General features: G+C 62.9%; 1 protein-coding gene across 2 annotated transcripts in view; it reads left to right on the forward strand.

Moving 5' to 3' along the window:
- The window catches only part of CAMTA1 (calmodulin binding transcription activator 1), a 497,436-nt gene that overhangs the window by 162,456 nt on the left and 311,290 nt on the right, over positions 1-23,690 (forward strand). For both annotated transcript variants that reach the window (XM_055137552.1, XM_055137555.1), the window contains exon 4: positions 2,061-2,128. In XM_055137552.1, the coding sequence (XP_054993527.1) occupies positions 2,061-2,128 (68 nt within the window). The remainder of the gene's footprint in view (positions 1-2,060; positions 2,129-23,690) is intronic.

The raw sequence follows: 23,690 nt of genomic DNA on the forward strand, positions 1-23,690 counted from the left end.
CCCTGGTGGGCAGGTGCCGCCCAGGTTGGGGCAGGCGCGTCTTGGCCCGAAGCCCTCCCAGCGGGTGGGGGGGGGCCTGGACGGCCCTCGGGGCCCGGGGGAAGGTTGGCACCTGCTTTCTTCACACGCCCGTGTTCGCCGGGCCGCTGCTCGCACACAGGTTAACCCGACATGGCCCCGGGCTGACCACAGAACTGACCAGAGCAGCGCCGTGCCCAGACCATCCTCCGGTGTCTGTGAGAGCACAGTGGGGTGGACGTGGGCGGGAGCACTGTGGGGCTCATGGGAGCACTGCAGAGCTGTGGGGACACAGCAGGGCCATGGGAGCACAGGGGGGCGTGGGAGCACAGCCGGACCCTCCCCAGGGAGGTCCTGGCGTCGGGAAGGCCGCCCCCTCCCCTTGCTCCCCGCAACCCCCACCTCACCCGTGCTCCCCTCTGCTCACAGGAGGCGCCTGCAGGGCTGGGGCCGGGGACCAGGCGTGTCGGTCCCGGTGCTGCCCGGCCCTGCCCCCTGGTGCCCCCTGGTGCCCCCTGCTGCCCCCTGCTGCCTCCCAGGCCCTCCCGGGTGACCCCAGCTCTCGGCTCGAAAACCTGAACCTGCCGTCGCCTTACAGGCGGGAGTCCGCAGCGGCTGTTCTTTCCCAGGCTCGGGTGGTCGCCTGTGGCCCGGGGTCCGGATGCGGTTCCCGCCGGGCAGGGGGGGTCGGCTGGTTCCCTGGGTGGGCAGAGGCGCCCCGGAGCGCCCTCGCGCCCAGCCCCGGGAGATGTGAACGGCCGTCAAGACCCAGGGACGTTCTGGCGACTGGAGCAAACCTGCCGCAGAGCCCGCGGGTGGCCGGGCCCCCGCACCCCGGCCCGTCCACCTCAGGGCCGACCCAGCAGGCCGGAGCCGGCCGGGCACACGCGCTCTGCGGCCACCCGCTTCCTGGCCCGGGCACCTGGGCGTGGGGGGCAGGTTCCTCGGTGTGCCCCCAGGGTCTGAGCCCGACTCCCATGTGGGTCCGCTGTGGCCGCTGACCTTGTGGAGGGGTCCAAGGTCACAGGGTCACGCCTGGGTCCCCCTCCCTGGGCCCTGCTGCGGGGGGGGGGGGGCGTTTCTCTGCTCCTCGGGATTCCGGGCGCTGCCTCGGACTGGATCTGGTCGGAGAGGGGAGTAATGGGCCGTGTCATGCCTCAGAGCTGAGCGGTGACTTATGGGGGTGTCACCCGCCGGCGTTGGGGAAGGGATGAATAAATCAGCAGCCCTCTCTGCAGCGACGCGCGTGGCTATCAATATTTCATTCACCTCCGGGGGCTGCACCTGAAACTTGACGCGACCGCGCAGGTGCTGGTAGGCGGAGTCTCAGGTGCAGCCCCCTCCCTGCTCCACCCCTCCCCCCTTCCATCCTCTCCTCCCTCTCCCTCCCCTTCTCTCCCCTCCCCGCCTCCCCCTCCCCTTCTGTTTCCCGGCTCCTTCCCTCCCCTACCTTCTCCCTCCCCTCCCCACCCTCCCCCTTCCTCCTCCCTCCCTCCCCCTCTCCTCCTCTCCCCTCCCCTCCCCTTCCTTGTCCCTCTCCTTCCCTTCCCCTCCTCTCCTCCTTTCTTCCTTCTTTCCTTCCCTCCCCCCTCCCCTCCCTCTCCCCACCCCTCCCTCTGCTTCCCTACCTCCCCTCTCCACCTCCCCTGAGCTGCGGCTTCCTGTTCCTCCGTGTGGTGGGGCCGACAGGTGGAGCTCAGGGTGAGGGACTTCTTGCCCCTTATTGCTGTGACCACAAGGACTGTGGGTCTAGTTGTGGCCGGTGGCAGAGGGGGTGTCCGTGACGCCCCCGGAGGGCCCCCGCGGCTGCCAATTTTCTGCCCTCTCGGGCCTGCCCCGCGTGCGGTGTTCCCTCGGCAGCGGGACATGCCGTGGGGTCCAGTGCTGGGGTGAGGCCGGGCCCGAGCAGAGGGGCCCTGTCCAGCCTGGGCTTCCTGCTGGCCACGGGCGGCCACACTGGGGGGGGCGGGACTCCCCGACGTGCTGACGTCCCGGACCCGGGAGCCCCTCGTGCTCACGGCCTTCTCGTTCTTCTGTTCCAGGAGATCGCGGCTTACTTGATCACGTTCGAGAAGCACGAGGAATGGCTGACCACGTCCCCCAAGACCAGGTGAGGCTCGCGGCGGCCCCGGCTCTGCCCGGCGCTTGGTTTGTCCGTGGCGGCCTTGGCCGATGCTTCCCTGGAGGCCTCCAGGCTCGTGACCTCGGGGTGTCCTTGGGCGGCCTCAGCACCCCCGGCGCTGCGGGTCGCAGTGCGGGAAGGGGCGGGTGTGGGCGGGAAGGGGCGGGTGTGGGCGGGAAGGGGCTTCTCGTCTCCTGGTCAGTCTCAGGCTTCCGCGGGGCCTCGCCTGGGGGCCCCGTTGGCTCGGTTGTCGCTTGCTGGCTGGGCCTTTGGCCACACCTGGTGGCTCTGACGAGGCTCCTCCGGGCTCTGTGCTCGGGTCACGCCTGGGGGTGCGCGGGGCCCCGGCAGGGCTGGGCGTTGGCCCGGAGCCGGCTGCGTGCAAGGCTGTCCCGCCCCCCATCCGTCTCGGTCCGCCCTGGGAGCACCCCCACCAGCCTCGTACCCGCAGACGGCCGGCCCCTCCCCGCTGGAGGGGGCTCGGCCGACAGTGCTCACGCAGGGCTAGTGTTTTATTCTATTTCTTGGGTCTGGGGCTCCCGCAGGGACGCTGCTGGGCTGGGGGTTGCTCCCGAGGGGCCCAGGGGTGGGGCGGGGCTCGGCAGGGGAGGGCTGGGGGTGTCCTGTGCTTCGCAGCCCCGCCCCCCTGCCCCCCCCGCGGGCCTGCGGGCCCCTGGAGGTGCGAGTCCTGCTTCCTTCAGGACGGAAGCCGGGGACGGCTCGTCCCGGCCCAGGAGAGGGGGTCTGCACCCCGCGTGGGGTGGGCTCCCTCTGTGCCTCTTCCCCAGGCCGTCCCCGCCCCAAGCCTCCGGGTTGTTCCCGGCCTCTGCGGATGTTCAGGTTTTCGTTCCTTGGCGCTGAAATGACTAGAAGTTGCGCCCGGAGGCCCGGCGGTGCCCGGCGCAGAGCCTGAGTGGGCCGCGGGCCGGGCGCTCATCCAGCAGGCCCGGCGGGGGCTCGGTCTGGCCCAGCCCTGCCCAGGACCCTCCACGGGCCTCTTGCTCCTCACCCCGTCAGGGCCCGTTAGGCCCCCACACCTTGTCAGGGACCCCCTTGTCCTGTCAGGGCCCCTCCTGTTGGGGCCCCCTCACCCCGTCAGTGCTTCCTCACCCCGTCAGTGCTCCCTCACCCCTCAGTGCTCCCTCACCCGTCAGTGCTCCCTCACCCTGTCAGTGTCCCCTCACCCGTCAGTGCTCCCTTACCTTGTTAGTGCTCCCTCACCCATCAGTGCCCCCTCACCCTGTCAGTGCTCCCTCACCCTGTCAGTGCTCCCTCACCCGTCAATGCTCCCTCACCCTGTCAGTGCTCCCTCACCCTGTCAGTGCTCCCTCACCCTGTCAGTGCTCCCTTACCTTGTCAGTGCTCCCTCACCCTGTCAGTGCTCCCTCACCCTGTCAGTTGCCCCTCACCCTGCCAGTGCTCCCTCACCCCGTCAGTGCTCCCTCACCCTGTCAGTGCTCCCTTACCTTGTCAGTGCTCCCTCACCCTGTCAGTGCTCCCTCACCCTGTCAGTGTCCCCTCACCCTGCCAGTGCTCCCTCACCCTGTCAGTGCTCCCTTACCTTGTCAGTGCTCCCTCACCCTGTCAGTGTCCCCTCACCCTGCCAGTGCTCCCTCACCCCATCAGTGCTCCCTCACCCTGTCAGTGCTCCCTTACCTTGTCAGTGCTCCCTCACCCTGTCAGTGCTCCCTCACCCTGTCAGTGTCCCCTCACCCTGCCAGTGCTCCCTCACCCCATCAGTGCTCCCTCACCCTGTCAGTGCTCCTTCACCCCGTCAGGCTCCCTCACCCCGTTAATGCTCCCTCACCCCATCAGTGCTCCCTCACCCTGTCAGTGCTTCCTCACCCGTCAGTGCTCCCTCACCCCGTCAGTGCTCCCTCACCCCATCAGTGCTCCCTCACCCGTCAGTGCTCCCTCACCCCATCAGTGCTCCCTCACCCGTCAGTGCTCCCTCACTCGTCAGTGCTCCCTCACCCGGTCAGGCTCCCTCACCCCATCAGGGTTCTCTCCCGCCGGCCTGGGTGGGGGTCCCCTTCCCTGCCGAGCCTGGAGGCAGCTGTGGTGGGGCTGGCGGCCCCAGGCTCCCGGCGACGGGTAGTCGTGGGTTTGGCTCGGTTTGTTCCCGGTGTCTGCGTGGAGACGCCAGGGGAGAGCCGGGGTGGTCTGGTGGGCGCCGCCGTGTGGGGCCGCCTCCCGGGCATGTGGGCGCGGCACCATCTGGTGGGCGTTACTCATGTGGGCCCCACCCGTGTTGGTGTCACCCGTGTGGTGTTACCAGTGCGGGCACCGCCCACGTGGGCGTGACCCACGCGACACCGTCCACGTGCACCCCTGTGGGCCGGGGCCTCAGGGCACGCATGCTCGGTGGCTCCCGTGGACTCCGGCCACTGCCCGTGCTCGGGGGAGCGGCCAGCCCAGGCCTCTGCCGGCGTGTGGGCTCGGGAGGGCGCTGAGTGGCCAGTGAGAGGCCCGTGCGTGGGCCTGGCCGCCCTCAGGTCGTGAGGGGCCGGCAGAACCCTGCCCCAGTCTTTCTCCTTTTTGGGTCACACCCGGCGATGCTCAGGGCTGACTCCTGGCTCTGCACTCAGGAATTACCCCTGGCGGTGCTCGGGGACCCTATGGGGTGCTGGGAATTGAACCCGGGTCAGCGGTGTGCAAGGCCAACGCCCTCCCCGCTGTGCTGCGCTCCAGCCCCCCTGCTCCGGCCTTGGGGAGGCCTCTCCCCTGAGGCTCCTGGGGGTGGGGGCCGGTAAAGTCTCCCCCCCCACCCAGAGTCCCCCCCAGAGCCCTGACTCTGGCCTGCTGGGTCGGGGTGTCGGGTCCTCCAGGACTGCGAGCCCCTTTGCCCCCGCCCGGAGCTGCCCCGACCCACAGCCCGGCCGCTCCCCGCGCCCTTCTCCGCCGCGAGACGCTCCTTGAACCCCCGTGAGAACAGTGTGTCTGCCACGGGGGCCGCACGGGGGGCCCCATCTGCGGGCGGAACCGGCCCCGTGGGGTGGGGTGGGGTGCGCTGTCAGGGTGGGTCTGGAGACCCTCCTCACCCCCTCCCAGCATGGCCCCACGTCTGTGCGTGTGCAGTGGAGTGGGTGGGGGCCTGTCCTCACGGCTTTGCCTGCCTCGGGGGTCCGCACACAGGTGTGGGGGGCAGCCTTGTTCCTCATCTCTGCGGGGGTCCCCCTCTGAGCCTGTGCCAGGCACTGGTGGGCCCAGTGGGCGGGAAGCGGAGCCTCTCCCGAGGGGGCTGGGACCCCGCTGTGTGGGCCCGGGGGAAGGGGCTTTACTGGGGGGGGGGCCGAGTGGGGGCTGGGGCGCCCCCGCCCCCGCTGACTGCCAGGGTCAAACAGACCGGTTCCCCGCACAGCCTCTGGCCGGCACCGCCGCCCCTACTAATTGCGTTTTAGGAGATTAATAAGAGCGAATCGCCCCGCTGACATTTATAGACCCTCCGGTCACAGGAGCCGCTGTTGGCGTGAGGGATCCCCGGGAAACTAATTGTTGTAATCAGTGCCCATGCAGGGGTGCCCTGTGCTGCCGTGGGTCTCTCTGGGCCGTGGGTGGCCTGGTGTGGGGAGAGAGCCCCCCCTCCCCCCCGAGCCTGCCCTGAGGCCGGGGGTCCCGGGAGTTCTTCCCGGCTGTGCTCCCAGAGCCGCCCACCCGGCCGGGCTGACCGCGGGGCCATGGCCGCCCCGGGCCGGGTATTTTGTTTTCCGCGGCCGGACCCACGTGGCGCTCGATGGCAGCGTGAGAAATCAGCCTTCGGGCTGGCTCCAGGGCGCGGGCTCGTGCTGGGACCATCATAGTCTCACCACGGACCCCCGGGAGCATGGAAGGAGCTCTGCTGCTGTTCTGGAATCTTCTCCCAGCTCCTTCCGCACCTGCCTGGTGTCGCGCTGTCCACGCAGAGCAGAGGGGGTGTGGCCTGCCGTGTGGGTGGCCCCCGAGCCCAGAACAGTGCGGGGGTCCACGGCCAGGGGGGAAGGGGCTCCTGGCAGAGGAGCTGGGACCCGGGGCCCGGGACGGGTGTAGCCGAGTCTACACTGTCTGCCCCGTCCTGTGCCCCTCGGCCCCCTCCCCGCGGTACCCCGGGGCTGCCCCCTCCCTCCCAGATTGCAGAGCTCCCGTGTGCGCTGGCGTCTGAGTGTCCCCACAGCCCCGTCTCAGGCTCGGGTGCGAGTTCTTCCTCTCTGCGCCCACGGCCAGCAGGGGTGACAGCTGAGCGCGCGGGTGCTGACCCGTGTCTGCTGCACGGAGCCGCGCGTGCTCCCGCGCCCTCCTCCCCAGCCTCCGCTCCTCCCGTCGGGCCCTCAGTGCCTGTCCCCTGGGGCGGGGCGACCAGAGGGCAGGAGCAGCAGTGCTGGCGAGCCCCGTGGGGAGGGGGGCACTGCCCCCCCCCGGGTGGGGCGGGAGCTGCTCACTCCCGGGAGCCGTCGGAGAGGCGGGAGGCTGGGACGTATGTTAGTGGTCTGAGTGCTCCACGAGAGGGCACAGCTGGGCTCCGGGGACAGGACTTCCCTGTACTGAATGTCAGGCCCTCGGGTCAGTACTCCGAGAGGCTGCGGGCCCAGACCACCGCCCACTCCCGGGGCCCCGGGGATGTTTCCCCGCTGCCGTAGGCAGCCGGCCGGTGGCACTGCCTGGGTCCACTGCCGGCCGCTCCGCTGCTGACCGTCCTGCTGTGTCTCACTCGCGATTGTCCTTCCGGACAGGGGCCCGGGGAGGGGCCCGTGTTCACTGGGCAGAGTTTGGGGGGAGGAAGCGATCCTGGGGCTGGGGAGTCTCACAGCGCTGGACAGACGTGGGCTGCTGGACTGAGCGCCCGGACACGCCAACACATGTTACGAATATTCCACGTTACACATATGGCTGGAGCGACAGCACAGAGGGTAGGGCGTTTGCCTCGCACACGGCTGACCCGGGTTTGATTCTTCCGCCCCTCTCGGAGAGCCCGGCAAGCTACTGAGAGTATCCCGCCCACACGGCAGAGCCTGGCAAGCTCCCCGTGGCGTATTGGATATGCCAAAAACAGTAACAACAAGTCTCACAATAGAGACGTTACTGGTGCCTGCTCAAGCAAATCAATGAGCAACGGGATGACAGTGACAGTGACAGTGACACATATATTCCATGTTACATATTCCACATTACATGTATTCTATCATAACGATAAAGTCCCGGAATAAATTCTCAAGCCTATTTGCTTGTTTTGTTTGTTTTGGGGCCATGCGAGGCAGTGCTTAGGGCTGACTTCTGGCTCTGCCCTCAGGAATCGCTCCTGGTGGGCTCAGGGGACCCTCTGGGATGGTGGGGACTGACCCTGGAGCAGCTGGTGTGAGGTCAACACCTTCCCGCAGGACCGTCCCTCTGGCCTTCTCAAGCCTCGTGTGTTTCCATGAGGACAGGGATGGTCCATGTGTCTGCGCTTATGTGTATGTGTGTATGTGCCAATGTCTGTGTCATGTGTGGTATGGGTGTGCTTAGGCCTGTGTTCAAGTGTGCAGGTGCCTATGTGTCTGTGTGTACTTCATGCACATGCATATGTGTGCATGTGTGCTCAGACACATGGAGGTGTATGTACCTGTGTGATCACACATGTCTGTATGTATCTATGTGCGTTTGTGTCTGTGTTTATGTGTGAATGTATATTGTATATATGTATATGCTGGTGTATGTGTTTGCTTATTTGTACTGGTGTATGTATTTGTGTGTGTGCATGTGCTGGCGCATGTGTTTGCATGTGTATGTTTATGGGTATGTATATGTATTGGTGTACTTGCATGAGTGTGTATTTGTGCTTCTGTGTGTGTTTGCGTGCATTTGTGCTGATATATGTGTTTGTACATGTATATGTGTGGGTGTATGTTTGTGTACATGTACTGGTGCATGTGTGTTTGCTTGTGTATATGTTTGGGGTATGTGTTGGTGTGCTTGTATGAGCGTGTATTTCTGCTGGTGTATGTGTTAGCGTGTGCGTATTTGCTGGTATGCATGCGTCTATGTGTGTTGCCATACTAGCATGAGTGTGTATTTGTGCTGGCATATGTGTTTGTGTATGTATATGTGCTGGTGTGTGTGTTTGCGTGTGTATGCTTGCTGGTGTGCGTGCATGCATGTGTGTTTCTGTGCTAGCGTGAGTGTGTTTTGTGCTGGCGTATGTGTTTGTGCGTGTGCACATACGCGTGCTGGGTATGTGTGTCATGTGCTGGAGGAGAAGCTGTCTCGGCAGCCGCCCCCGGTCCCTCTGTGCTGTGCTGTGCGGGCACCGTGACCGTGTGGACATAATGAGGTGTCACATTAGGTCCCTCCAGCGTCTGCTTCCTGGCCGGGGAAGCCGGGCCGTAAACCCGCTCTCAGCTGGAGAGCGGAGCCCGGCTCGTGGGTGCCGGCCCGGCCCCGGGGCTGTGCTGGGAGGGGCTGGGGGGGGACTCGCTGACCTGGTTCCGGGAAGTGTCTGGCGCCCGGCAGCTCGGGGAGTCCCTGCCTCGGGGGCCACGGCTGCCCTAGATTCCGGCTCCGCGTCTGGAATTGGGGCCGTGGCCTGCTGAGGGGCGGATACGCGGGGGCGGGGGGCTGCCCAGACCCCCTCAGCCCTGCTCGCCCCTCCCAGGGCCCTCGCTCTTGCTTGCGGATTCTCTTTGATCTTCCTAATCGTGTCGTTGATGTCCTGTGTCTGGGCGACAGTGTCGGAGAGTTTCAGGGCCTCAGTGCTCCACCCCCCGGAGCCCCCCCCGCCCGTACCCAGGCCAGCAGCGTCCCCGCTGCTCGTCCCGCCTGGCTGCAGAGCGGCCGCGGCTCCCCTGGAGCCAAGGCCTTGGGCCTGACCCGCCGGGGAGAGAAACGTCTGGTCCTGTCCTGCGTCTCTCCCAGAGCCACCGCAGGGCCGGCTCCCTGGCCGGGGACCAAGGCCTCCCGCTGCAGCCTTGAGAATTCTAAGTAGTTGCTCAGGACCCAAGAAACCCTGTTGCTGAGATGTGCTGTCCTCGCACTCGAGGGCACAGCGTGCAGGGATGCGTGTGCCACCACGCAGAGAGCAAGGATGCAGCGTGCACAGATGCGTGTGCAAGGATGCAGTGCACAAGGGTACATGTGGCGGCACACAGTGAGCAAGGGCCCAGTGTGCAAGAACACGGTATGCACGCGTGCAGTGTGCAGACACGTGTGCAAGGATACAGCATCCAGGGTGCATGCGCAAGGATGCAGCGTGTACGGGATGTGTGCAAGGTCCCAGTGTGCAAGAAGGCAGCGCGCAGAGATGCTTGTGTGATCACACAGTGTGCAATGACAGCAAAGACGTATGCAAGATGCGTGTGCATGAATACAGCAGGGAAGCGGTGTGCAGGGACATGGTGCAGAATGCCGTGTGCGAGGGCTGTGTGCAGGGGTGAGTGCACAGAAGGGACACTGGGAGCGTGTGTGGGAGACGGGACAGAGCACGGGGACACAGATAGGGGTCACTGGGCTGGGGTGTGTGTGCAGGGATGCAGACTGAGAGTGGGGAGTGCAGCATGGATGGGGCAGCGGGTGTGTGTGTGAGTGTGCACGTGAATGTGAGTCTGTGAGTGTGTGAATTTGTGAGTATGTGTGTGCGTGTGTATGTGTGTGCGTAAGTGTGTGTCTACATGTGTTCAGGAGCATGTGAATATGTGCACAAGTGTGTATGTGTGTGCATGACTGTGTGTGAGGGTTCATGTACAATGGTGCGAGGGTGTGTACATGTGAGCATGTGTGAGGACTCACGGTGTGTAAGGATGTGAGGGTGTGTGTATGTGTGTAATTGTGTGTGAGGCTCACACTGTATAAGTGTGTGAGGGAATGTGTGATTGTGTGAGGGCTCATGCTGTGTAAGCGTGTAAGTGTGTGCACATATGTATGAAGGGACGTGTGCGTGCGTGTGTATGCACAATGTATGAGGGGGTGTGTGTATGCACTGTATGTGTGTGTGTGCATGCAGGCTGTGTGAGGGTGTGCGAGTGTGTGTGCATGCACACTGTATGGGAGGGTGTGAGTGTGTGCACACTGTATACAGGGCTTTGTGTGTGTGTGTGCACATGCACACTGTGTGAGGGGTGTGTGTGAGGGTGCGTGAGGTGCCCGGCATGCAGCCTGCAGCTGGCTGCCCCCAGGCCTGTGCCCAGGCTGGCCTGCGTCTCCCCGGGCTGGCCCTTCTCTGTCCCCAGAAGCCCGGCCCGGCCTCTCTGGAGACGCTGCCACAGGTCCCGGGCCACACCACGCTGCAGCGTCCGCTGGTGTCCGGGTCTGTGTCTCCGAGGTCCCTTTCCCGCCCAGTCCCAGTGTGGGGTGTCCCGGTCAGGAGCTGCTGGGCCCTGACTGCCCCGGGGGTCAGGCCCGGTGGTGGCCTTGCCGAGCCCCTGTCACTGCGTCCGCACAGGCCGGTCAGCTCGCTGCCCTGCGAACCCACAGACTGTGCCCGCCAGTGAGTGCCAGGTGGCCCCCCCACTCCCGCTGGGGCACCGCCAGGGGCTGGGGTCCGTGCCGCGGCCCCGCTGGCGTCTGTGTCCCTGTGATCGGCGTCAGGGGCCCCGTTGGCACCTGTGTCCCCGGGTCCTGTGAGCAAACAGGCTGCTGGCAGCGGGGAAGGCACCACGGGCAGCCCGTCTCGGGATAGCGCCCGCCCGGTGCGGCTGACGGTCCCCGTGTGATGAGCGTCCCCGGCAGCCGGGGGGCGGCTGGGGGGGTGTCGCTGTCTCCGCTATTCTTAGACTTCCCGCCGCCCCGGATTATGGGCTCCCAGATTGCAAACCCCACGGCAGCGAAGGCACCTCCCCCCGCGCCCCTCTTCCCACAAGCCTCTGCTTCCCGAGGGGTGTCGATGCACACACAGACGCCCCAGACACACACAGGCTCACAGAGATGCGCACATGCGTGTGTGAACGCACATGCACGCCTGTACGCCGAAGTGTGCGATGCTTGTGTGTGTGTGAGCACACGTGTGTGAGTGTCAAGGTGCATGTGTGCGTGTGCGCACAGGTGTGGGAGTTGCGTGTGTGAATGTGCAGTCACACATGTAGGCATGGAGACACACGAGAGTGCAGGCATGTGAAGGCAGGTGTGTGGGTGGGCAGGAGTGTGGGTGGCCGGGAGCCTGGGTCTTGCCCTGCGGCCCCGACGGTCCCTGCAGGCGGCATCCGGGCGCCGGTGCTGAGGGTGGGGGCAGGGAGGGGCAGATCCGGAGAAGCAGCTGGCTGAGGTCCGAGGGCCTCATGGTTTGGGGTGCAGGCGGCTGGGCGGGGTCAGGAGGGGCCTGGCCAGGGGTGTGGGTGGACACTGGGGTCCACCATTGCCTGCAGATGCATCCTGGCAGGACACGCAGCCCCTGAGCCTAGCGCTGGGTGGGCCTGGGGGGAGGGGGGCTCCGTGCTGGATGCCGGAACCCCGGGGCCCTGGGCGGGGCCAGCAGCCCGAGGTGGGGGGCTCCCGGGTGGGGGCAGGGGCTCGTGTCTTGCCGCGGCCACAGCTCCGAGGCCCCTCACTGAGAAATCACAGCCGTGACCTGCGCAATCCGTGTAACCCTCGGGCACTCCACATGTCGTGTAACGTGCCCAGTCCCAGCCGTGAGCCCCCCGCAGTCCCAGCTGTGACCCCGCCCCCCCTCTGCGGGGCTTGGGACCACCCAGGGTCGCTGCTTCCTGGCCGCCTCCTTCCCCTCCCAGCGCTGGAGGGTTTGCAGGCAAACGTCAGAGTTTTGGGGTTTATTAATTTTGCATTAAATAATTAATAGTAAAGTTAATTGATGAATTATTCAATTTTCAGGTAAAGGGAGATGATAAATATTCATAAACTTATTTTATTAAGGGACTTTCCATTTCCTATGTCATTAAATCCGGATTAACAAAGGCTGATTTTAAATGAAGATTGAAAACAGTTGTGCTTTGGAATTAATTTACCAAGTTAGGGTCGTTGCTCCGAGTCCACCCCCTGCCAGAGGGCTAGGGTCTCTTCTCTGGGACTGGGGGGTCCGAGCTCGCCCTTAGGGAGCCCGCCCAGATGCTCCTGCAGAGGTGGGGGCAGCCGGTTGCGGGGGGCGGGGCTCAGGGCTTGGCGCCCCTTGGGGTTCCGTGTGTGCCCTGACTAATGGCGGGCTGGGGGGGGGGGGCGGTGCTTGTTCCCTGCAGTGCTGCAGGGCCGGGTCCCCTCGGGGGCGTGGAGGTCAGCGCCGTGGTTCCAAGCGCTCCCAGCCACGCTGTCGGTGGGGCGCTCAGCGGCACCCCTTGTGTGACGTGTAGCCCCGCTTTGAGCCGAAGGGTCCGTGCTGGGGCCTTGGCGCTTCCGGCCACTCTGCAGAGGGACCGTCCTGTGGCAGCTCTGCAGAGTGGGCAGCTTCTAGGGGAGACTGAGGCACAGGAGCGAGGGGGAGGGAGCAGGAGCGGCCAGGCCGCCGGCTGTGTGGCCGCCCCTCAGCCGATTGGCCACCGGGTGTTGGTTCTGACCCAGGTGGCTGCGGGGTCCAGGCCGAGCCTCTCCGAGAGGGGCCGCTGTCTGGGCCGGCGGGGGGCTGGTGGCCTTCCTGCCTCGGGGAGCATGTCCTTGCACCCGGGGCTGGGCCGAGGTCGCTGTCAGCCCTGGGTCCCTCTGAGGGAGCGTCGTGCCACGTGCCGCCATGACCCCTTTCCTGAAGCCGCCCTGGGAATGACCTCCCTCGGCCAGGGAGTCGGGGGCACCAGGCACACACAGCAGGGTGCCAGTGGCCCGCCAGTGCAGACGGGGCACCCGGGATTGCTCGCGGGGGCTGCTCTGGTCCTTGGGGCAGGCTGGCCTGGTTTGGGACAGTGACCTTACGCCGGGAGCTAGGATCCCCATCGTGAATGTGCAGCCCCCGGGCTCCGGGGCAGCTGCCCTGCCCTGCTCTGGCTCTGGGGGGCGCTGTGCCGGCCCTGCAGTGACAGTGCCGGGCCCGGGTCTGAGGAGGCTGACGAGTGGCCACCGGACAGTGCAAACGGGGAGGCTGGGGGGGGGGGTGTCATGAGCCCTGCGGGACGGAGACGCCAGGTGGTGTCCCTGGGGGCTGGGTCCTGGCCCCGGCCCTCCCTCAGCGCAACCAGGGAGAGCGCCTTCGCCTCCCTGGGACTCAGTTTCCCTGTCCGTATCGGGTGACCCTCACTCAGCACGGTCCCACTTCCTGCCTTCTGGGTCGGCTCGGACGCGGCCCAGCACCCCTGAGCCATCGTGGGTGTCCAGGCCCCTCATCTGTGCTCCGGGGGTGGGCAGAGAGGGCTGAGCTGCTGTGTGCCTGTCACCTGACGTGGGGGGACTCGGAGAGGACCCTGGCCGCGAGCCCAGCTGACCTCTCCTGCCGGGTGGACCCTGCCCGGCTGCGCCTGGGGGCGGAGTTGGTTCCTGAGAACCGGGGGAGTGGGGAACGCAGACCCCCAGCGGCTCCTGCTGCTTCCTGTCTGCTCTTCCCGGGAACAGGCTCCCGGCCCCCCCTCCTCTGCCCCTGGGGCCCGCCAGCCCGCCCGGCTCCCCGCAGGGCCCTGGCCCAGCAGTGGGGCGTGGCGTGAGGGGTCCCGCGCCCACTGCTCCTCCTGGACCCCTTAGAATTCCAGCCGTCGCCCACCCACCCCTCCCTCTTCTGGAAGCTTCCTTTCCTGGAGGGCTGGCCTGCTCACGGCGGTTTAATAGGCATCGATTGGCAGCGAGTTTTAGCCACTGGCTGCAGGAGCGCCGGGGAGCCGATAATTAATCCTCCCAACCGCTCATCCCTCCGGTTTGGAGTGACCTCGCCGGAGTCTGCCGGCGGCCTGACCTGGTGCGCGGCTCAGCCTCCTGCCGCCGTGTCCAAGTAATCCCGCTGAATCGTCCGGCCCGCTGCACAGCAAGCAGGCCCGGGGGCAGGACGGGGCCCCAGGGGCCTCCTGACTCAGGGACTCGTGTGAGCGCCGCTCCCTGTCCGCTGCCTGCTGTGAGCCCTGCCCACACACGGAGGCTTGGAGACACGCGTGTTCTTGGTTCTACAGCAGGGGCTCCTGGAAAAAGCTGGGGCACTGGCTCCTGGTGGCTCTCGGGGAGGCCTGGCCTCTCCCACTGCCCGATGTGTCCACCCTGCGTGGCCTGTGGCCACGTCCACAGTCCGCCTTGGCTCCCGCTGCCTGTCCTTCCTGGGCCCCTGCCCCTCTCCCCACGCCTTGCTGTTCTGCCCCTGATTCCCCTGATTCCCGGGCCTTCTCCGAGGCTGACGGCAGCTGGCCAGTGACCTGTGTCATCGCCCAGCTGACACGCCCTGTGGCTTGTCTCGTGCTTCAGTGGAAGCCTCTCCCCCCCACCCCTCCAGCCACCACAGGCCCCGCCTCTCTGGTCCTGCCCTGAGACCCCGCTATCCGGGAAAGCGCAGCCTCAGCAGAAGCAGGAGCGACTAAGGGGATGATGTGGGGTGATGCGGGGGTGATGTGGGGATGGTGCAGGGAGGATGCGGGATGATGCGGGAATGCAGGCGGGGATGCGGGGATGATGCAGGATGAAGCCGGGATGTCACAGGGGTGATGCAGGGGATGCAGTTTGGATGCGGCGATGATGCAGGATGATGTGGGGACGATACGGGGATGACATGGATGATGCAGGATGATGTGGGAGTGATGCAGGATGATGCAGGATGATGCAGGGGTGATGTGGGGGTGATGTGGGGGTGATGCAGGATGATGAGGGGATGATACAGGAGTGATGCAGGGGTGGTGCGGGGGTGATGCGGGGATGATGCGGGGATGATGCGGGAGTGATGCAGGATGATGCGGGGGTGATGCGGGATGATGCGGGGGTGATGCAGGATGATGCGGGAGTGATGTAGGGGTGACACAGGATGATGAGGGGATGATATGGGACTGATGTGGGGGTGATGCAGGATGATGCGGGGGTGATGCAGGATGATGCGGGAGTGATGTAGGGGTGACGCAGGATGATGAGGGGATGATATGGAACTGATGTGGGGGTGATGCAGGGGTGATGCGGGATGATGTGGGGATAATACAGGAGTGATGCAGGATGATGTGGGGGTGATTCGGGGATGACATGGATGATGTAGGATGATGAGGGGATGATGCGGGGGTGATGCAGGAGTGATGCGGGGGTGATGCAGGATGATGAGGGGATGATGCGGGGGTGATGCGGGATGATGCGGGGGATGCAGGATGATGCGGGGGTGATGCAGGATGATGCGGGGGTGATGCGGGATGATGCGGGGGTGATGCAGGATGATGCGGGGGTGATGCGGGATGATGCGGGAGTGATGTCAGGGTGACGCAGGATGATGAGGGGATGATATGGGAGTGATGCAGGGGTGATGCAGGATGATGTGGGGGTGGTGCGGGGGTGGTGCGGGGGTGATGCGGGAGTGATGCGGGGGTGATGCAGGGATGATGCAGGATGATGCAGGGGTGATGTGGGATGATGCGGGGATGCATCTGGGATGCAGCGTGTGCAGGTAATGATTTGGGGACACTTCTCTTCCCTAGTCGAAGCTTGGCGAGGGCAGACACAGGCGGGACTCTTGGCCCCCAGGTGGCTGCGCTGGACAAGCGCGGGCCATGGCGGTGCTGGGCTGTGGGCCTGAGTGTCCTGGCCCCGGTGGTCAGGTCAGAGCAGCCTGGAGGTGGCTGCACCCGGGCCGCAGCCCACACAGGCCATCACTGATGGCAGTTTCAGTGCTCCAGGGAGTAATTGGTATTCCGACGCAGTCGTGAGGAGGCAGTTCTGGTCCAAGAGGTGAGCTATGCAAACGTGACCTTTACACTCATCGCAATTAACCTTTAATGATCTTCTCTCGCCCGGGAATAGATGCTCAGAAGGGCCAGGGTGAGGCCTCCTGCTCCAGGCGCCCACCTCGGGACTCCAGCCTGTGGGGCGCAGGGGCACACGGGGCACACGGGCACACGGGCACACGGGGCACACGGGCCTGCCTCCACCTGCTCCCGTCGCCCCTGGGGGCAGTCGAGGTGGGGCTGCTGTCCTGAGCCTTGTCCGTCCCCTGGGTAGACCCTCCCCCCTCGAGGATTCCAGACACCAGTGAACGATGGTTCAGCCAGCTGCGGGCAGGCCGGTGCCCGTCCCCAAGCCAGCTGCGGGCCGGCCGGTCCCCGTCACTGTGCCAGCTGCGGGCTGGCCAGGTTCCCACAGTCTTGTCGAATGTCCAGGACTGTGCCCGGCTCTCCAGCTCCCCCCTCCGTGCCCTGGGCAGTGCCGGGTAGCGTGTCAGCTTTTCTAGCAGGCTGAAGAGGTGGTAGATGGAGAGAGGCCCGGGGCCAGCGTCTCTAACACTGGCCGCCTCCATCCTTATCAGTAGCCGCTCATCCTCCTGCCCCCTCGCTGTGTCCCCTGCCCCCCAGCTGCCCCCCTCTGCAGCCCCCACGGCTTCCTGGTGCTTCTCTCTTCCTGCCGGTGACCCGGGTCCGTGCTGGCTGCAGGGCTGCGTCATTGAGTGCCTGGGGCAGACCCCTGGCCCTGGCCAGGCTCCGTTCACGTCACGGTCTTGCTGGGGAACACGCTTCCTGTGTCGTCCCACGGTCCCTCCTGTTACGTGGGGGCTGGGCAGGGTCACGGGAGGGTGAGTGAGGGTCAGACCCGCCGTTCTCCGCATCTCTCCCTCTTGGACCTGCAAGCTTAGGTGAGAGTCCAGAGCAGCTTCGGGGAAGGACGCGTGCGCGTGGGGGTTCCACGCCCTCTGGGGCCCTGGCCGCGGGGGCGGGGGCGTCTCTCGGCGAGGCCTGTCACGCCCAGCGCCCTGCCTGGCTTCCGCAGACGTGCTGGGCCTCCCCTCTCAGCTGGTGCCTCTGCGAGAAGCCGATGTTTCCCCTGAGCCAAAGAGCGATGCGGTGCGTGGCTCACGGCATGGTCTGCTCAGCCGGTGCAGACCCCACAGCCCGGGCCCGGGCCCCCAGGACGCCACGCCTCCTACATGGCTGGAAGGACCCTGGCGTGCAGTGGGAGAGGAGCAGGCGCTCCCTGCGCTCGGGAGACCCGAGTCCCGCACCCCCGTCCACCAGCACCATCCGCCCGAACCCGCCTCTCGGCACACGGAGCGGACCCAGATGAACGCAGGGCAGAGGGACGGGCAGATGCGCTCAGGGTGCCCAGAGCCACGAAGCCCAGGGAGGGCAGGAGACTCGCGCCCCGGCCGCTCCTGCCCATGTGGGACTCACCCGGCGGAAGCTTGGCATGTGCTGTGGCCGGACAGTCGCCTGGTTTCTGTCCTGAGAGAGCTGACCCGAGCCTGAGGCCCGGCACCTGTCATCAGCCGCAGAGCCGTCTGCCACGGGCCTGTCTCGGGGCTCTCGGGGAGAGGGTGTGGGCACCCGTTCTGTGGCACGCACAGGGGCCTGGGGTGGGCCTCGCCTTCTTGGGGTAGACAACCAACCGACCGATGGTGCCCCTTCTGGGCATCCTGGGTGTCCGATGTCCCTGATGACCCCTTTCCTGTCCCTGAGGCCGTGCCCCCCTGGGGTTCCCACGAGCCCTCGGGTGACACTGCATGGCCGTTCTTCCAGAACATGCGCAGTGGAGGCTCCCTTGGTGGGGGAGGGGCTGTGCTCTCGGGCGGGTTCCCGGGAGCCCCAGGTGGGTCGCCCGTGGGAAGACTCTGAGCCCCAGTGCTCTGCCCACGCAGCCCGGCCACCCGCAGAGAGCTGCTGCCCGCGTGCTCGTGGAGAAACAGTCCGGAAGCTGCTGTGGCACGTGGGGGGGAGCAGGGGCAGAGCCTGTCCCCAATTCTTCACTCTTTCTACCCGTGGGACAGCTGATCTCAAAACACCCGTACTCATGGGTTCCTTGGGGTCAGGAGCCTGGATGGGTGGTGGGGAGGAGGGAGGATGAGTGGGGATGGATGGATGGATGACGGGTGGGTGGATGGTGGATAGATGGGTGGGTGGGTGATGAATGGATGGATGATGGGGGAGTGGATGAGTGGGTGGGTAATGGGTGGATGGGTGGGGGTGGATGGGTAGATAGAGGATAGATAGGGATATGGGTTTGTGGATAGATGGGTGGTGATGGATGATGGGTGGATGGATAGTTTTTGGATGGATGGATGGATGGATGATGAATGGACAGGGGATGGGTTGGTGGGAGATGGATGGATGAAAGGATGGGAAGACAGAGGGTTGAGATAAGGGTTGGTGAATGGTTTAATGGATAGATGGATGGATGGATGGATAGGTGTATGGATGGGTATATGGACGGATGGATGGATTGGTGGATGGATAGACGGATGGGTGGATGGGTGGATGGGTGAATGGATGATGGATGGATAGATGGGTGGATGGATGGATGGGTGAATAGGTGGATGGGTGGATGGATGGGTGGATGAATGATGGATGGGTGGATAGATGGATGATGGGTGGATGGATAGATGGATAGGTGGATGAATGATGGATGGGTGATGGAGAGATGGATAGGTAGATGGATGATGGATGGATGGATAGATGGGTAGAGGGATGGATGGATGGATGAATAGGAGGATGGGTAGATGGATGGACGGATGGATGGATGGGTGGGTGGGTGGATGGATAATGGATGATGGGTGAATAGATGGTGGATGGATAGATGTATGATGGATGATGGATGGATGGATGGATAGGTAGATGGATGATGGATGGGTGGATGGGTAGATGGATGATGGATAGGCAGATAGTAGATGGATAGAAGGATGGGTTGGTTGATGAGTGGGTGGGGGATGGTGATGGGGAGCATGCTCTCCTCAGGGTGAGGAAGGGCAGGCTCTGCTCTGAAGCAAGGAGTGTGGCAAAGGGGTGGAGGGCCATCTGTGGGTAGCTGACAGCCCAGGACTCCCTGCTGCCTTTCTGACTTTCGTGCCTGATGAAGCACATGGGGACCGCAGGATAACTGTAACAGAACAGCCTACTAGAGGGAAAACTTACATGCCCATCATGCCATCCGTGCTCTGAAGCCTAGGCGTGCCTGGCTGTTAAGGCACTAGAATGGCTTGTTTATAGCACCTGGGAGGAAGGTTTCTTTCAATCCTGGTTTAAGAAAACAAAAACCAGTTATACTGCAAAAAAAAGAGCCCATCCATCCATCATCCATCTATCATCCATTCATCTATTCATCCATCCACCTCTCACCCATCTACCCACCTTCCCATGCATCAGTCTATCCACCCATCCATCTATCCATCCACCCACCCATCCATCAGTTCATCCACCCACCCATCTACCCATCCATCCATCCATCTATCCACCCATCCATCCATCCATCCATCCATCCATCCATCCATCCATCCACCTACCCACCCACCCACCCAACCATCCATTCATCCATCCATCCATCCATCCACCTACCCACCCACCCACCCAACCATCCATTCATCCATCCATCCATCCATCCATCCATCCATCCATCCATCCATCCATCCATCCATCCAGCTATCCACCCATCCATCTATTCACCAATTCATCTATACATTCATCTATCTATCCTTCCACCCGTCCATCCACCCGTTCATCCACCCATCTATCCTTCCTTCCATCCATCTATCCATCCATCCATCCATCCATCCATCCATCCACCTATTCAGCTATCCACCCATCCATCTATCCATCCACCCACCCATCCATCAGTTCATCCACCCACCCATCTACCCATCCATCCATCCATCTATCCACCCATCCATCCATCCACCCACCCACCCAACCATCCATCCATCCATCCATCCATCCATCCATCCATCCATCCATCCATCCATCCATCCATCCATCTATTCAGCTATCCACCCATCCATCTATTCACCAATTCATCTATACATTCATCCATCTATCCTTCCACCCGTCCATCCACCCGTTCATCCACCCATCTATCCTTCCTTCCATCCATCCATCCATCCATCCATCCATCCATCCATCCATCCATCCATCCTTCCACCCGTCCACCCATCCATCCATCCATCCATCCATCCATTCATCCATCCACCCATTCATCCATCCACCCACCCACCCATCCACCCACCTGCCTTCCATCTGATACCGACTGAGCATTCATTCTTGACACCATCCTGAGGGATATGGTGTGACTGGAGTGTGAACAGGCATATGTAGGGCCTGTTCCTGTGTGTAAAATTAATACAGTGATGTACATACATCCAGATACTGTGCCCAAGGGCAGCATGGAGTCCCATGGTGGCATATATGGGGTCTGTTTATCTATTCATAGACACATTCTTGGAGTAAACAACCACCCATCCGTCATCCATCCATCACCCATCCATCACTCATCCATCCATCCATCCATCTGTCTAAATTGAAGCCCCATTGAGGAGTAGGAATTAGCCAAACTCATGAGAAGGGAGAAACTCAAAGGTGTTTCAGACAGGAAAAATGTTTCTATAGGTCTAGCGACAAGATAGCCAGCTTGTGAGGGGGGTGAGGGGGGCTCTGGGGCTGAGCAGAACCAGGATGTGGGGTTAGAGTGGAGGGTTGCAGGGCCTGGCCTGCCCCCAGCCCGGGAACTTCAGCTTTGGAAAGCTAGGACGTGCCGAAGGCCGCAGGCTGACTCTCCCTGTCCCCTGAACCTAGTGCCTATGTTCTGAGACCCCCGAGGCAGCCACCTGACACGGTTTCCGCATCCCCTCTGCCTGCACCCTGCCCCCCTGCCCCCCTCCCAGCATCACCCGTTTCTCCAGCAAAGCAGAGCGACATTTACTCTTGAACCTGCAAACTCGAACGATGGAATCCTGGACTTGGTGAGCCGCTGAGCTCGTTTCTGGGTGGGCTGATAAGAGGTCCAGCGGAAACATTTAAATATTGATGAGCTTTAACTTTTGCATTGATTGGGCAGTGACATATTTTGAATAATGATCCACATTAAAAATACAAGGATTCCTATCGATCTTGCCGTATCCGGCCGTATTAAAATAATTGAATAATCCTTAGCACTTGCGAGGCTTAAAAAAATTTGTTTTTTCCCCCCAGCTGACACGCCAGCCAATCTGTCACCTGCAGCGAGTATTCCAGGCCCCGTGTCTGGGCAGCTGGCCTCAGGGGGAGCGCGGAGGAGGGGCCAGCAGGGACGGGCTGGGCGTCTGGGATCGGGGGCTCTGGGGGTGAGGCTAGAGAGGATTTGGGTGCGAGTTGGTTTGCCTTTTTCTTGCCGTGGGCCCCGTGCCAGTGGGTCGGAGATGGCACCGCTTTTGAGGTGAGCCCGGGACCATTCTCTCGTCACTTTGCCCCGAGGCTCCTTCCAGGGCGCCTGTCTCTCGCCGGCCCTGGTTCCAGGCCGCCTTGCCCCGGACTCCTGCAGTGAGAATCCAGGCGTTGGTCACCCTTGAGCTCCCGGGGGCCGCCAGCCTCCATGCCCTCATTTCCGCAGCGTTCATTCATCCGCCTGCCGCAGGCTCCTGCCACCCGAACTCTGTGCCAACACGCTGTCCCTGCAGAAAGCTCGCAGCCTGGACGCTAGACCTGAGGCTGCGCCAAGCGGCGGATGCCCGGCTTGGGCAGTGCCGGCGGACAGTCCAGTCAGGCTTAGTCGAGTCGGGCAGCATGCGGGTGCCCGTCGAACCCCCGGGGAGCGTCAGGAGGATGGTTCTGGGGAAAGCGTCGCCCATGTCGGGCTCAGCCCTCGACTTCCCCTGCAGGCTGGGCCCCGGGGAAGCGGCTTCCTGGTGGGTTGTCGATGACGTGCTTTTCTGCGGGATGTGTGTGGGACACGTATTTTCTCTCTGCCACTCACCTCTTATTTTATTTTATTTTTGGCATTTTGAGACACACCCAGCAGTGCTCAGGGGTTGCTCCTGGCTCTGCACTCAGGAATCACTCCTGGCGGTGCTCAGGGGACCCTATGGGATGCCAGGAATCAAACCCGGGTCGGCCGTGTGCAAGGCAAACGCCCTCCCCGCTGTGCTGTCGCTCCAGCCCCTGCCACTCGCCTCTGATCTGTCCGAGGGGACTGCGTGGGGCCGGCGAGGGCTGTTTCTCGGAGAGGGCCAGCTCGCTGCCTTCCTTCCCGGGCTCCTGCCTGCTGATGCCGAGGAAGGTCTTGTTCCATCCCGAGCTGGCCAGGGCGGCTCCTCGTTCGCTCCTGCCGCAAGTCTTCCCGCGTCTCGCTCACGCGTCTGCCCTCCCGGGTCCAGGTCGACCCCCGTCTGGGGCGTGTCAGAACCCAGGTTCCTGGGCTACAGATCGAGTTGTGTTGCAGCCCCGCTGCCGAGCTGGCGGTCTTGTCCCTCTCCTTTCCCGTTCCCCCCTTCCGGCGCCCGCCCCAGGGCTCTGCCCCCGCGCCGCCCTGCCCGCTTTCCTGGTGGGGGGCGTGTTGGTGCCACGCGCCCTCCGCTCAGCTCTCCCAGGTCTCGGCAAGTCATGCCGCGTTCCGAGTTTGTTCACGTGCAGATTATTTTGTCTCTTCGAAGTCATTTAATTTTCCTTCCCGTTTCAGAATAATAGGCTTATTGATTTCTTCAAAAATGAAGAGAATTTTGATTCAGTTGCATCGAATGTGTAGGTCAGCTGGGGATAATCGCACGATGATCTAAATTGCACTTTTCAAGGAGACAGTGTCTGTGTTTTCTTTGATTTCTTGTACCAGTGTTTGGGGCATGTGTGCGTGTGTGTGTGTGTGTGTGTGTGTGTGTGTGTGTGTGTGTTTTAAATTGTGCAGATTTTATATATATCTCTCGGGCAGATTTGTCCCGAAGGAATGGAATGTTTCTGTATGATTGCAAGTGGTGTTTGCATCCCCCCCCCCCAGTTTTCTATCACTCACGATAGGATCTAGAACAATCGATTCGTGTTGTGTGAGGCTGTCTGCGGTGGTCCTGAAAACGGGCTAATAAATCTGCTCGTTCTAGTCGCCCTTCGCCGACTGCTCAGGGATGTCCGTGCGAACCCTCATGTCGCGTGTGAGGGAAGAGGGTCTTTGCGTCCCTCCCCTGGAGGGAGTCTCTGTGCTTGCTCCACTTCCTTGTACCTGCTGCAGTGCCCAGGAGAGGATAACAGCAAGTGCTCACGAGGGTCCCATGTGGAGGGGCAGCAGTCTCTGACCCCCAGGGCAGTGCCATCACAGGCTTCCAGAGGGCCAGTCTAGGGCTGAAAAGTCCCTTCTGTTCCCGTCTAGCTGAGAGCTATTTAGCGGGGAAGGCTTGACTTTTACTCCTGGCATAGTTAAGGATTCCCCAAAAGAAACATGACAAAGACATTTCCGGTACTTTCCCCCTGTTTCCCAATGGTAACGATTCCTTGGCTCGGGCCATGCCCGACCCAGGCCACCGGGTACCGCCACAGGCCTTGGGGACAGGGGGGATCTCTGCGGCCCTCCGCCAGACTCCATATTGGATTTTGTCAGATGCTTTTTCTGTTCTTCTGGAGATGATGGTATGATTTGCCGCTTTTACTCTGTCATTATTGTAAATTGCCTTAATTGATTTTCAAATGCTAAATAGGCCCGCGACTTGGCGGTGATGTATTCTTTTTATATCGCTGCATTTTATTTGCTCGTATTTCTAAAGGATTTACACAGCATGTTAGGAAGGAGAGGGCTCAATCGCCACCTTCGCTTCGATTATCTTTGTCTAGTTTCCACGGTGGAATAATGGGAGTTTCAT

This window comes from Sorex araneus, chromosome 5 (assembly GCF_027595985.1).
Source record: "Sorex araneus isolate mSorAra2 chromosome 5, mSorAra2.pri, whole genome shotgun sequence".
In the NCBI taxonomy this organism is placed as follows: Eukaryota; Metazoa; Chordata; class Mammalia; order Eulipotyphla; family Soricidae; genus Sorex; species Sorex araneus.